The 13,263-nt window shown below is 40.2% G+C and overlaps 3 protein-coding genes across 3 annotated transcripts; 2 read left to right on the top strand and 1 right to left on the bottom strand.

The window, feature by feature from the left end:
* Positions 1-594: 594 nt before the first annotated feature.
* On the bottom strand, positions 595-1,246 carry LOC109403110 (cuticle protein 19). Its single transcript, XM_019675847.3, has 2 exons — positions 1,105-1,246; positions 595-1,034 (listed from the first exon to the last, which is right to left on the bottom strand). Exons 1-2 carry the CDS (start codon positions 1,111-1,113, stop codon positions 660-662), a joined length of 384 nt encoding a protein of 127 aa, XP_019531392.3. The 5' UTR covers positions 1,114-1,246; the 3' UTR covers positions 595-659.
* Positions 1,247-2,403: 1,157 nt separating this feature from the next.
* LOC109404315 (cuticle protein 19-like) lies at positions 2,404-3,154 on the top strand. Its single transcript, XM_062852419.1, has 2 exons — positions 2,404-2,540; positions 2,738-3,154. The coding sequence occupies exons 1-2, from the start codon at positions 2,532-2,534 to the stop codon at positions 3,110-3,112; spliced, it is 384 nt and encodes a 127-aa protein (XP_062708403.1). The 5' UTR covers positions 2,404-2,531; the 3' UTR covers positions 3,113-3,154.
* Positions 3,155-9,985: 6,831 nt separating this feature from the next.
* LOC115270372 (cuticle protein 19-like) lies at positions 9,986-10,536 on the top strand. Its single transcript, XM_029879896.2, has 2 exons — positions 9,986-10,116; positions 10,183-10,536. Exons 1-2 carry the CDS (start codon positions 10,108-10,110, stop codon positions 10,486-10,488), a joined length of 315 nt encoding a protein of 104 aa, XP_029735756.2. The 5' UTR covers positions 9,986-10,107; the 3' UTR covers positions 10,489-10,536.
* The last annotated feature ends 2,727 nt before the right edge of the window (positions 10,537-13,263 follow it).

Here is a 13,263-nt window from a genome sequence, read left to right as displayed (position 1 = left end):
AGCCATCGCTTGAGACGAATGGCCTTTCAGCATGAGTAGTGTGTGGATGATTGGGAATTGATCTTGTTGGGTCGCTCACGAATGGAGCTCTCGGACTCTGTCAGTTCTCACATCGAGGAACTGAAAACGACCGCCGCAGTCATTCATTTTCGGCTGAAAAATAGGCACTGAGACTGATATTTTGCAGGACTGCCTGGGCATAGTGTATCATTGTACTTACCTCACAATATACAAATGCATGCTATGGCAGGCAAAGAAAGCCCTTCAATTAATAACTGTGGAAGTGCTAAATAAAAGAACACTAAGTTGATGCGAGGCCAGGCCTCAGTGGGGACGTGAAGCCATAAAGAAGAAAAAGAAGAAGACGGGAAGATAAACTTTGCCTTTGCAGATAAGAGATGGCAAATATGATGTGGGATGTCATCCGAAACAATACTAATTCTACAAGATAGAACCATCGAATTAGCATATAACGGTAGTGAACTTATTAACTCTGTTGCATATCGTTTCTCATTTTGACTCTTTTTCAGCATAGTCCACATTGAATAGCAGTTTGATTCATTCACATGGCACTCTACAGAAAATACACTCCGATTTCGTTGCACATTCAATTATGTTTATTCACTAAAATACACTAATATCACATATTGTTTTCAGTCTCAATGATGGTGTTGATACAGATTGGCGTAGCTACTGGCATGACCATGTCCATGATCGGCACCAGAATGATGGTGTCCTTCTTCATGGCCATAGATTTGCGGATGCTGGGCATGGCCAACGCGCTTCACGTGAGCCTGGAATCCATGGTGTTTATCCGACGTATACTCCACGACACGTTTAGTTCCGTCGGCTTCATGTAGAGTGTACTGTCCTTTCACAACATCGCCATCCCGGTGCTCCCACTGATCCTTGCTATCGCCGGTGTGGAAATCCTTAACCCCATATTCAAACTTGTACTTTGGGTGGGAGTAGTGCTCCTCGTGGTATTCGGCGGCTACGGCTAGGACCAAAGTGGCAACGGCAAACACGACAGCCTAAATACGATCACAAAACTTCCTTAAGTTGGGTACACTTTGAAAACACAAAAAAAAGCAATCGACAAACCTTCATCATGGTGACTGAGTTCTTGAGCTGTGACTGGTTGATAGAACACTGTTTGGCTAAGTGAGCGAGTAAGCCGCTTTAAATACCGCAAACCAATCATCGTGATCAAAAAGCGGCAAAAATCGTATATGAAAATCACACTTAGGCACAAAATTTGCGCAATTTCTTCATTCGAGCGGGTTTTCATAGAACAAGTGCACCCCAGCCACAGCCACAATCGCACGACCAAGTTGGTATGATTTGTGGTTTTGCCTTTCGGTTAGCACACTTTTCAAGTTCGCATGGGCATTTTTCTCCGTTTTCTTCCTATCACACCTATTCATCTCCACCTCGGCAGTGTGTTCGAATGGCAGCGTTGTTCGTTCGAAGGGAGGTGGGCTCATGCATGTGGCGCTTAGGTATCTGGCTTGCCGGCAGGATTGAGAAAATCAAGGCAGTAAGAATTTGCACCGAATAATGCGCCTGTGCTAAGAGATATAACTATTAGTATGGGACACGCTTGTATGGAAAAAATAAATCCTCGCTCCAGTCGACTTTTTAGATCCCATTTAGGCCCCATATGAACTGTACAAAATTTCAGCGCAATCGGCGAAACTATAATTTAGCGCAAGCGGTTCAAAGTTTACATAGGATTTACTATGGGAAAAGTTACACTTTCAAACAAAAAATCCCAGAGGTCGCCCCTTGTCTCCTTAATTCAAATCGATCAACGCTTCTTATAGAAAAATCATTTATGAAACTTTCCTTCGAAGACCGCAAAACGATTGGATGCTTGTGGACAAAATTATTGATTTATTACCGATTAGTGATCCAACGAATGGCTTTTTGTTTTGTTTTATTAGCAGCACTGTAGCTGCTGCCTTGGCTGCTGCTGTTTCTGGGGGTGGTGATGCCTCCCGCCACCCCTGCAACAACGGCAGCAGCAGTGCTGCTGATAAAACAAAACAAAAAGCCGTCCGTTGGATCACTAATCGGTAATAAATCAATAACTTTTTCCACAAGCATCCAATCGTTTTGTGGTCTTCGAAAGAAAGTTTCATAAATGATTTTTCTACAAGAAGCATTGATCGATTCTAATTAAGGAGACAAAGGGTGACCTCTGGGATTTTTTGTTTGAAAGTGTAACTTTTCCCATAGTAAATCCTATGTAAACTTTGAACCGCTTGTGCTAAATTATAGTTTCACCGATTGCGCTGAAATTTTGCACAGTTCATATGAGACCTAAATGGAATCGAAAAAGTCAACTGGAGCGAGAATTTGATGTTTGTCCCATACTAATAACTATGTAGGTGGCGTTCGGGCTCTCTCCACTGAAAAGGGGCAATTGCCTTTCAAACAGATATTATTTAGTATAAATTAATAGTTCTGATCTTGTTTTGATGTAGTTCAGTTCTGGCATCTACATAGATCAGCAAAATAAAACCATCATGTTCAAAGTAAGGGCGACATCCATTTACGGGTGCAAAAAAAAAATCAAACGACCTGATTCAAATCTATAAAACTATATGGCGCAAAAATGATTCTTAAGCATTGCACAATATCCAGAGATATGATTTATGATTTGATTTTGTCTCCACCAAGTGATGTTCCGAACTTCCCTTCAATTAGTTCCCTTTTTTTCTTTTATTCCCAGCTATTAGTTATCCTGTCGGTCGCAGCCGTGGTCGCTGCTGAGTACCACGAGGAACACTATTCCCATCCGAAATACAAGTTCGAATATGGAGTGAAGGATCACCACACTGGAGACAACAAGGATCAATGGGAGCACCGAGATGGTGATGTTGTCAAGGGCCAGTACTCGTTCTATGAAGCCGATGGAACGAAGCGTATCGTGGAATACACTTCTGATAAACATCACGGATTCCAAGCCCACGTGAAGCGTGTTGGCCATGCCCAGCATCCGCAAATCTATGGCCATGAGGAGGGACATCACTTTGCCGGAAATGAGCTTGGTCATGGGCATGGCCATGCCAGCAGCTATGCCAACTTGTATCAACATCACCATTGAGACTGAAGATAAGTAAAATGTGTAAATATATTGATTAGAACATTCAAATTTCCAATGTGACACACTTATTTGATGACTTCAAACTCCTTTCATCCTCTTCTTGGAGTATCGTCCGCACTAGGACAAAGCCTATTTCCCAGATTAGTGTTCCATGAGTACTTCCACAGTTATTAAATGAGGTCTTCCAGTATCATTTTGCATGATGATTCGGTGGATTTTTGACTGGATTTCACTTTGGGATAATGATCGTGTTGGCACAAGCGTTGTTACGAAAAGCGTTGTAACGAAAAAGTTCCAAGACCTATCGGGGAATTGGAAAAATCCAAATGAAGACTTACCACCCTTGAGGCGGCCCTTGGTACCGTATATTGTTGATCACGGAAAGTTTTTGGTGCACTTATGCCATCACCAGGTAGTGATCACAGTCGATGTTAGCGCCACGATAGGTCCTGACATCGATGATGTCGGAGAAGTACCGTCCGTCAATCACGTGGCGTGGCGTGGTCGATGTGGGATTCCGTTTGCTTTGGTGATCTCCAGGTGTAACGATACGGGAGGCTGTGCTGGAAATAGATGCTGCCATGTTCTTAGAGGTGGCCGTTTCGTTCGTCGGCTGGGCGCAGAACTTTCCAATTGTCGGTCTAAATTCCGCCTCCTCGCTGACCTGAGCGTTTATGTCTCATATGACGATTTTGACGTCGTGTTTTGGGCAGCTATCGTACTTGCGTTCGAGCTGCGCGTAGAATCGGCTCTTGTCATCATCAATGCTTTCGGAGTGTGGACTGTGCACGTTTATTACGCTAAAGTTGAAAAATCAACCCTTGACCCTTAACTTACAAATTATTTCGTTGATTGGGCACCAACCGATCACGCGCTCTTGCATATCGCCCTCCTCCTCTCCTCTTCTTGGCGTAACGTCCTCACTGGGACAAAGCCTGCTTCTCAGCTTAGTGATCTATGAGCACTTCCACAGTTATTAACTGGGAGTTTCCTCTGCCAATGACCATTTTGCATGTGTATATCGTGTGGCAGGCACGAAGATACTCTATGCCCAAGGAAGTCAAGGAAATTTCCTTTACGAAAAGATCCTGGACCGACCGGGAATCGAACCCGTCACCCTCAGCATGGTCATGCTGAATACCCGTGCGTTTACCGCCTCGGCTATATGGGCCCTTATGCATATCGCCCATCACTATGAAATCTCGCGTGTATTCCCACAGCTCTGGTAGATGGTATGGTTACCATTAAACGTTCGCACCGTTGATCCTGTCCAACACACCTCCTGCAGCTCTAAATGCCGAGCCCGCGTTTGCATGTATGCGGGTGCTCCCAATGAAATTGAGAGATCTGTAGTTCCACGTACCGAGTTTTCAATCGTTGACGTTGGTCTCGGTTCGTATTATCTTATTGATTCGGTCGGCTCGCAATTCTTGGCACCAGTGTCGAACTTTCAGCAAAATCAAATTGGAAATCACTTCGGCACCCATCTTTGTGCTGACGAAGTGCACTCGTCTGCGTGTAATAAGTTGTTTTGAGCACTTGGGCGGCTTCAGAGTGAAAGTGTAACTCATTGACTGTGAATCCCGTTTCGGAAATGTTGCGGGAAATGATGACCTATGGAATTGCGTTTGGAAAGTGATATGTATTTTGATTTGTTTTGCTGTGAGGTGCCGGGAATTGACGCGAGTGTCCAAGTCTGACACGGAATCCTGCTTGCTGCCATCGGAGGGTAGCGTTTATCTTCTCTTAATTAATTGTTAATCTTCTCTATGTCACTTTTGTGCACTGGTTGATGGGGAAAGAGCGATCCCATAATCAGAGAGGTCTTTTAGGTCATTTTTTGGTTCATCTATTTGAATTTTTGGGTCATTTTTCCTCTACGCCATGTAATACTTACATGATGACATTTTATTTTCACAAATATCAAAATATGTTGCAACATCATACGAATAAATAGATTCTACTTATGAGCTGTAGACCTTCCAATTTGATTTTCATTGAAAACTTAAACCTTTAATAATTTTCTTAGCTCAACATGAATCTGTTTAAAAATAGATGAATCTGTTTTACATAATATTATATTTCTATGGACAACGAAAATACTGTTTGATATGCTAGGTTTTGCCTTTCTCATACACTAAGTGACGACGGTTCATTCGACGCGGCGTATACAGTCTAGACTCCTACTACACGGTTGGTTCGGGGGTGTAAAAGAAATTCGTGTTGTGGGAATCACAGAGCTTATGGGATTCCGCCTAATTGGGGGTGTGAGCGAATATCTCAGGCGTATTACAAGATAGCACCATACTTTCTTTGGCAAAGTTGTGGTACTAGAATAGATCTACCACACAATGCCAACTATCATCCAAATAGTTGGCAATTTGGCCGATAGAAGCGCTATGTACGGGGTCTCCAGTTAGCCTAGCGGTTAAGGCTATGGATCGCCAATCCGGAGACGGCGGGTTCGATTCCCGTTCCAGTCGGAAAACTTTTCTCGACTCCCTGGGCATAGCGTATCATTGTACTTGCCACACAATGTACAAATTCATGCAATGGCAGGCAAAGAAAGCCCTTCAATTAATAACTATGGAAGTGCTCTAAGAACACTAAGTTGAAGAAAGGCAGGCCAAGTTCCAATGCGAACGTCGAGCCACAAAGAAGAAAGAAGAAGAAGAAGGCGCTATGTAAAAGTGGTTGCTATGTACACTCGCCAGTAGAAGCACTCATAAGTTATCACATGCGATATCTCAAGATCTACTTTATTTGGAACAATGCTGTCTTCGGCAAAGTTACTCAGTAGGTCAAAAACAATCTGGTGATTCAACAATTAGTTTGTGATTTCGCTGCTAGGTGGCGCTAGTTGTTAACTTAAATTTCAAACTCCGGTATCTCGAGATCCAGAGCAGATAGAAAAGTGTCGTCTTCGGCAAAGTTCTTCCGGAAGTCAAGAGCAATCTGGTGATTCATCCAGTTGTCGATATCGCCGCTAGGTGGCGCTAGTCGTCAAGTAAAATTTCAAGCTTCTGTATCTGGAGATCCAGAGCAGATAGAAAAGTGTCGTCTTCGGCAAAGTTCTTCAGGAAGTCAAGAGCAATCTGGTGATTCAACGATTAGTTGGCGATTTCACCGCTAGGTGGTGCTAGTCGTCAAGTAAAATTTCCAACTTCTCTATCTCGAGATCCAGAGCAGATAGAAAAGTGTCGTCTTCGGCAAAGTTCTTCAGGAAGTCAAGAGCAATCTGGTGATTCAACAATTAGTTGGTGATTTCGCCGCTAGGTGGCGCTAGTCGTCAAGTAAAATTTCAAACTTCTCTATCTCGAGATCCAGAGCAAATAGAAAAGTGTCGTCTTCGGCAACGTTCTTCAGGAAGTCAAGAGCTATCTGGTGATTCAACAATTAGTTGGCGATTTCGCCGCTAAGTGGCGCTAGTCGTCAAGTAAAATTTCAAACTTCTCTATTTCGAGATCCAGAGCAGATAGAAAAGTGTCGTCTTCGGCAAAGTTCTTCAAGAAGTCAAGAGCTATCTGGTGATTCAACAATTAGTTGGTGATTTCGCCGCTAGGTGGCGCTAGTTGTCAAGTAAAGTTTTAAACTTATCTATCTGGAGATCTAGAACAGATAGAAAAGGTCATCTTCAGAAAAGTTCATAAGGAAGGCACGAGCAATCTGGTGATTCAACAACTAGTTTGGGATTTCGTTGCTAAGTGGTGAAAGTTGGCTAGTATAGTTTCAAACTTAGCTATCTCGGTACCCAGTGCAGATAAAAGAGTATCTTTAGGTACGTAGTTGTAAATGTATACTAAAGAATACCAACATACGCAGAGTTTTCAGGCAAAAAGAAATCTTCGATTTTATCGGCTACGCAGTCTTTTAATTTGTAAAAAACGAAGTAGATTTGAACCAAATGCGTATAATTCGTTGCAGAACTAGACAAACCAATTCGGTCAAGTACCAACAACAACCTGACAAGACAGTTACAGTTAGACGAAACATAAGACCAAAAAAGATAAATTAATTACACCTGGAGATGACAGAAAACCCCAGTGTTGAAACGTCGGGCACATATTTAACCTCCTTTCCCCAAATCAAAGACTGCGTAGCCGTGATTCCTAGATTAATGCGCCAGTCGATCTACCAAAGATTTAAAGAGGAAAAATGAAATTTGTCTCAGCTGGCAGTGTAGACTTTTAAATTAAAATTATATTTTTATCTAACTTTATCTGGCTTGCACATATGTTATTCTAGTTTATATATTTATCTACGTATTTTCAGCAGTTACGTTCTCTTCGTCATGTTTTATTTTTTAAACTTGTTGAGCTTAGAATTGGCCTCAAATCCTTTCCAATCAAGCTGAGTTATATGCCCGACTCGATCTCGAGATAAAGAAGTTTGAAATTTTACTTGACGACTAGCGCCACCTAGCGGTGAAATCGCCAACTAATTGTTGAATCACCAGATTGCTCTTGATTTCCTGAAGAACTTTGCCGAAGACGACACTTTTCTATCTGCTCTGGATCTCGAGATAGAGAAGCTTGAAATTTTACTTGACGACTAGCGCCACTTAGCGGCGAAATCGCCAACTAGTTGTTAAATCACCAGATTGCTCTTGACTTCCTGAAGAACTTTGTCGAAGACGACACTTTTCTATCTGCTCTGGATCTCGAGATACCGGAGTTTGAAATTTAAGTTAACAACTAGCGCCACCTAGCAGCGAAATCACAAACTAATTGTTGAATCACCAGATTGTTTTTGACCTACTGAGTAACTTTGCCGAAGACAGCATTGTTCCAAATAAAGTAGATCTTGAGATATCGCATGTGATAACTTATGAGTGCTTCTACTGGCGAGTGTACATAGCAACCACTTTTGCATAGCGCCTCTATCGGCCAAATTGCCAACTAATTGGATGATAGTTGGCATTTTGTGGTAGATCTATTCTAGTACTACAACTTTGCCAAAGAAAGTATGGTGCTATCTTGTAATACGCCTGAGATATTCGCTCACACCCCCAATTAGGCGAAATCCCATAAGCTCTGTGATTCCCACAACACGGACTGCCGTGTAATGGGAATCCGTGTAATAGGTGACCGTGTAGACGGAAGCCGTGTAGTAGGAGTCTAGACTGTAGTCCCATTGTTTCCTATTGAAAATGGTTCGGATCGGTACAGCCGTTCCGGAGTTATGGCCACTTAGGTGCTCCGGACCGGTACCGTGATTTCGGGTGAAATTGATCAGTGGGGTGAAATTGATCGACGAGAGGGCCATTTTTATGTGTTAAAAATAACGCTTTAAGCTTAAAACAATTTGTAAAAAATGTTCATCATCAAGAGTTATTGAATGGCGAGTTTACATGTTTTACAGACAGTTAGTCACATATTTATGTATAAAATTCAATATTTTCAGAAACTACCTGTCAGGCGAACTTCAAAGACACTTTCAAACTTTTGTTACCGTAGCTGTATCGCACATGTAATGAATATTTGAAAAAAGGTCTACAAATATTGAAATTTATGCATAAAATTGCAGTTTTCCGGAAGTTATAAGGGGCTGTCCATTAATTACGTAAGGGTTTATGGGGGGAGGGGGGGTTAGAGAAATCTTACGCGTTATACAAAAATATTTTGGTTCTCATACAAAAAATCTTACAAGGGGGGGGGGGGGGGGGGGGTTGATGTCGAAAAATCGTTAAAATCCCCTTACGTAATAAATGGACAGCCCCTAAATTATTTAGTATGGGAATTGCATACTTTCAGGCGTTTTCTTAAGATTTATTAAACTTTAAACTTAAATAATTTAAAATTTAGTAAACTTGTAATAATTTTGCATAGATTTGCGCATTCAGGGGTGGTTGATTGAGGTGGAAAAAATATTTTCAGTACTTACAAAAACATTTCACTGACTGATCAATTTCACCCCGAAATTCAAATTTTTGATTTTTCATTTCAAATGATATTTTTTGTAATAAACTGATATGCAGTAGAATTTTCAACCTCGTTGACTGATGAAAACCATGATCGTACTTGTTTTAAAGTATTAAATTTAACCACATCGATAACTATTCAAAAATTATTCCTCAAAAACTACGAAAAGTGATCAATTTCACCCGAAATCACGGTACCCCTGAGAGGGGCCAGACATGAAAATGCACCAAACCCATGCAGCCGACACATCAAACCACGACATTTTGGAAAACCTGATGAACGGTAAGCAGGAAAATAGTCTCAGACCATATCAGAACCAGTAGTGTTCCGGAACCGCTTCCGGATGGCCCGCCGGAAGTGGCCAAATATATAAAAGGACCAAACCCATGCATGCGACACATCAAACAGTGGCATTTTCGATAACCTGATGAACGGCTAGCAGGAAAACAGTATCAGACCATATCTGTTAACCATAAATTTGGTTAAAAAGTCGTGCGCTTGCCACTTGAGTAATATGGACTCCATTTCGCCATTTATAATCATAAAAGTAATAATATTGCCAAAATTGAACCTCGTTGAGTGTCGAAGCAAATTGGTAATTATTCAATCAGTTGACTATTTCCGATTTTGCACGGAAACTCATCTTCGCCTTTATTGGAAGTGAGCAAAAGAGAAAAAGCTTATTCAGTTTATGGTCAGACCATAGGCATTTTCCCATATGGCTTTTGGCACGGTTTTGAATTTCCGCACATCGGATCTGGTGCGAAATGTTTGCACCCCGGGTAGACAAACAGGGCCGATCGTCGCGTCCGTAGCGTCAATTTGATTGACCTTGCAGCCGAAAACAAAGTGTACACGATGGTCAATTTAATTATGTGAGAAAATTTCTAATGCAAAATATTGTACGGCCGGGTGCGTGTCATGAGGAAAATTAAAATGAAACTGTTTCCACAACGTGTATGGGTCACGAACCGAGCCAAATGAGTAGGTATATATATTTCGCGACGAGCTTCCACAATCATCAGTCACGTCTTACCAGTTTCAACAGAAGCAGCTTCTCCCAATCAATTGAAAATGATCAAAGTAATAGCACATTACATTCATTGAATTAATCAAAATAAACATTGTGTCATCTTCTTATTTGAATAGATCGTCGCCCTTCTTGCCTGTGTGGCTGTCGTTATTGTTGCCGCTGAGGAACATCACTCGCATCCCAAATACAAGTACGAATACGGAGTGAAGGATGCCCACACCCATGACCACAAGAGCCAGTGGGAACACCGTGACGGAGACGTCGTAAAGGGTCAGTACACTCTGGATGAGGCCGATGGAACTCACCGTGTAGTAGACTACAGCTCGGACCACAAAACCGGATTCCAGGCTCATGTTCAACGCAGCGGACATGCTCACCACCCACATGGCGAAAGCTACGCCAACATTGATCAACATCACTAGGATCTGATGGAATTGACTGATTAATTAAAGTTTTATGTGAAAGTTGAATGATCTTTTATTCCTTTTATTTCAAGTAGAAGAGGGGGAGAGGGAGGTTATGAATAGAAACAAATGAAAAGGCGGCATCAACATTTTGTAAACAGGGAGCCGATATGGTGTAATGGTTAGAACACTTGACTATCACGCCGAGGACCTGGGATCGAATCCCACTCCCGACAAACTCACAAAATGTGGGTTCTTCTTTCGGAAGGGAAGTACTGAGTATTTCGCCGAATGTACCATTTTACCGAAAACCATTTGGCGGAATGTACCGTTTCACGGAAAATCGTAATAAGGCAGAAAAATTTAACTGATCGAGAGCCTACATCATGATAAGATTCAAAATTCAAAACAGCGAATGGAATATAGAATGTTTCGTATCAACAGTTCATTTTTTGCAATAAGGTATACTTTTAAAGAACAGCCTATGTATGAAAGCAGTAAATTAGCAGTTATTATTCTAATATCAGTTAAATGCATAATATTTATGAAAGAACAGTCTTTGATTAAAAGAAGGACAAATTTCTGATTAAAAACAACAGCATATCTGCAAAAAAATAGCGTATAATTGATAGATGGAAAAACCTGTGATACAAAAAAAGAGAATTTAACAGTATAAGCTAATTAGAAGATTAAAAAGAAGAGAAAGCTGAGAAAATTACCACTAAGGAGTGTTACTTGACTTAAGAGTCATATGGTTCACAAATGGTTTACATGGTTGTAGCATCATTTTTTTCATTTTAATAAATAAGGGCGGACATGTGGAAGCTGACAAGCAGGTTCAGTTTCAAAATTTTGATGCTGGGACATTTTGCTAAAATTGACATGAGGTCGATTAATCACTGGAATAATTAATAGAAGGAAAAATCTTAGATGAAGATATCAGTTTGGTCACCAGCAAGTGTTTTTTGAAAGGAGATCACATTGAAAAAGAAGGACAAATCTCCTACGGAGTTAGCAGAACGTCACCAATAACAACATAACAGTGCAACTCAAAATAAAAAAGCCCTTGATGTAGAGCAGGATAAATCTCTAAAGGTAGGATCAGCAGCGTGGCTACCTAAAAACTCACTAACAGTCTTACTCTAAGGAACAGCACATTATTGATAGAAGAAAAAATCTTCATTTGATTAGCAGTTTGGTCGCCAGCCAAAATTTTTAACAGTGTACCTTGAAAGAACAGCCTATTATCAAAAGAAGGTGAAATCTATATTTATCAATTTGATCGCCATAAACTTCACAACACTCGAACAGCCTTTAGCAAAGGTGAATGATGGAAAATTTAGCAATTCGGTGGCCAAACTAAATATTAAGTTGCTGGAAACAACAGCCTTATTTTAATGAAGGAAGAATCTCTGATGGAGTTAGCAGTATAAGCCCTTGAAAGTACAATCTATGTGACAAATATTGCTTATTGATTATTACGCCTAATGTCAATTCGGTCTTATTTTCTTTTGACCTAATGACCATCCAGGGCCGGATTTACAAATGTGGGGGCCCGGGGCCACAGTGTTGTGGGGGGCCCTCTTTTAAGAGCATATTTTTTTTCATTGTAGAAAAATCCAGTAAATATGGAAGAATCACCCAAAAATCAGGGATGTTATTGAAGCTTAATAAGCGTAACTAGAAAAAAGGCATCCACTATAAACTAAGCATAACAGAGATCCAGATATGAAAATCTAGTTTGAAGACGACTTTAAACGAAATTTTATCAAGTAAATAAGGCTTTATCCGAGAGTGTTCATAGTATTAGATTACATTGATCAAGTCGAAATTCATGAGAAAGCCCTTTAAGAATTTAAAAATAGAATTTATAGGAGACATTTTCGATAAATTTCAGATAAAATTTATAGCGTTATTATTGGGGCCGTTATTGCAAAACCTCCAAATAGAATTTCTTGCGGAATCATTGATGAAATCTATAGAGTTGCTGACCGATTATCAGGTTTCTTTTTTTGTAGAACCATAAACATTCCTAGCGCGACTTCGAGAGGAGTTTCTGGTGAATGTGCAGAATAATTGTTAAGAACTTCTTGTGAATCTTCGAGAGGCAAAAAGTTCATAGTGTTATTTTAGCGGAAATTCTACTAAAAGCTGCTGAAGAAATTTCATCGGAAATCTATAATGAGTTCCTGATGGCATTTTTGTTTTACTTTGAATAGAATTATAAGTAAAATTTCATAATAATTTTCGGCGGACGAATTTTTAGCTAATTTAAACAAAAATTGTTTGGAAAACTTTAAATAATTCAGGATCTTTCAACAATTTCTCCACAAATATCTACTGCAATTTTCATAAGGAACCTATGAATTTGTTAAGAGTTCGCCTTAAATTACACATTCAAGCACGGAAGAAAAATGGATTTAATCATATGGAAGAAAATCGGATCAGATCTCCACCTAAACTGACCTAAAAATCTTGCTTGTTCCTTCAAAAAAATATTTCATCAATTCTGGGGTTCGATTTGAATAATTTATAAGTTTGGTAAACGAAATCGAACTCTACAATTCTATTTTTTCTCTTTATTCTGATAGAAACACTGACAAATCTTCAAAGAACTATGTGGGAAATTTTTAAAAAATAACACCTATAATTTTCGACAGAATAAACACGAATTTTCACCAGAAACTTTTCGGCTCTATTCCATAGCGTTTAAGATTTCATCCAGAATTCAGGTGAAGATTTTCTTATGTATTTTCATTAAAATAACTCGAGAAATTCACAAGAATGATCAAT

Source organism: Aedes albopictus, chromosome 2, assembly GCF_035046485.1.
Source record: "Aedes albopictus strain Foshan chromosome 2, AalbF5, whole genome shotgun sequence".
Lineage (NCBI taxonomy): Eukaryota > Metazoa > Arthropoda > Insecta > Diptera > Culicidae > Aedes > Aedes albopictus.
This window is presented reverse-complemented; position numbering and strand designations above follow the sequence as displayed.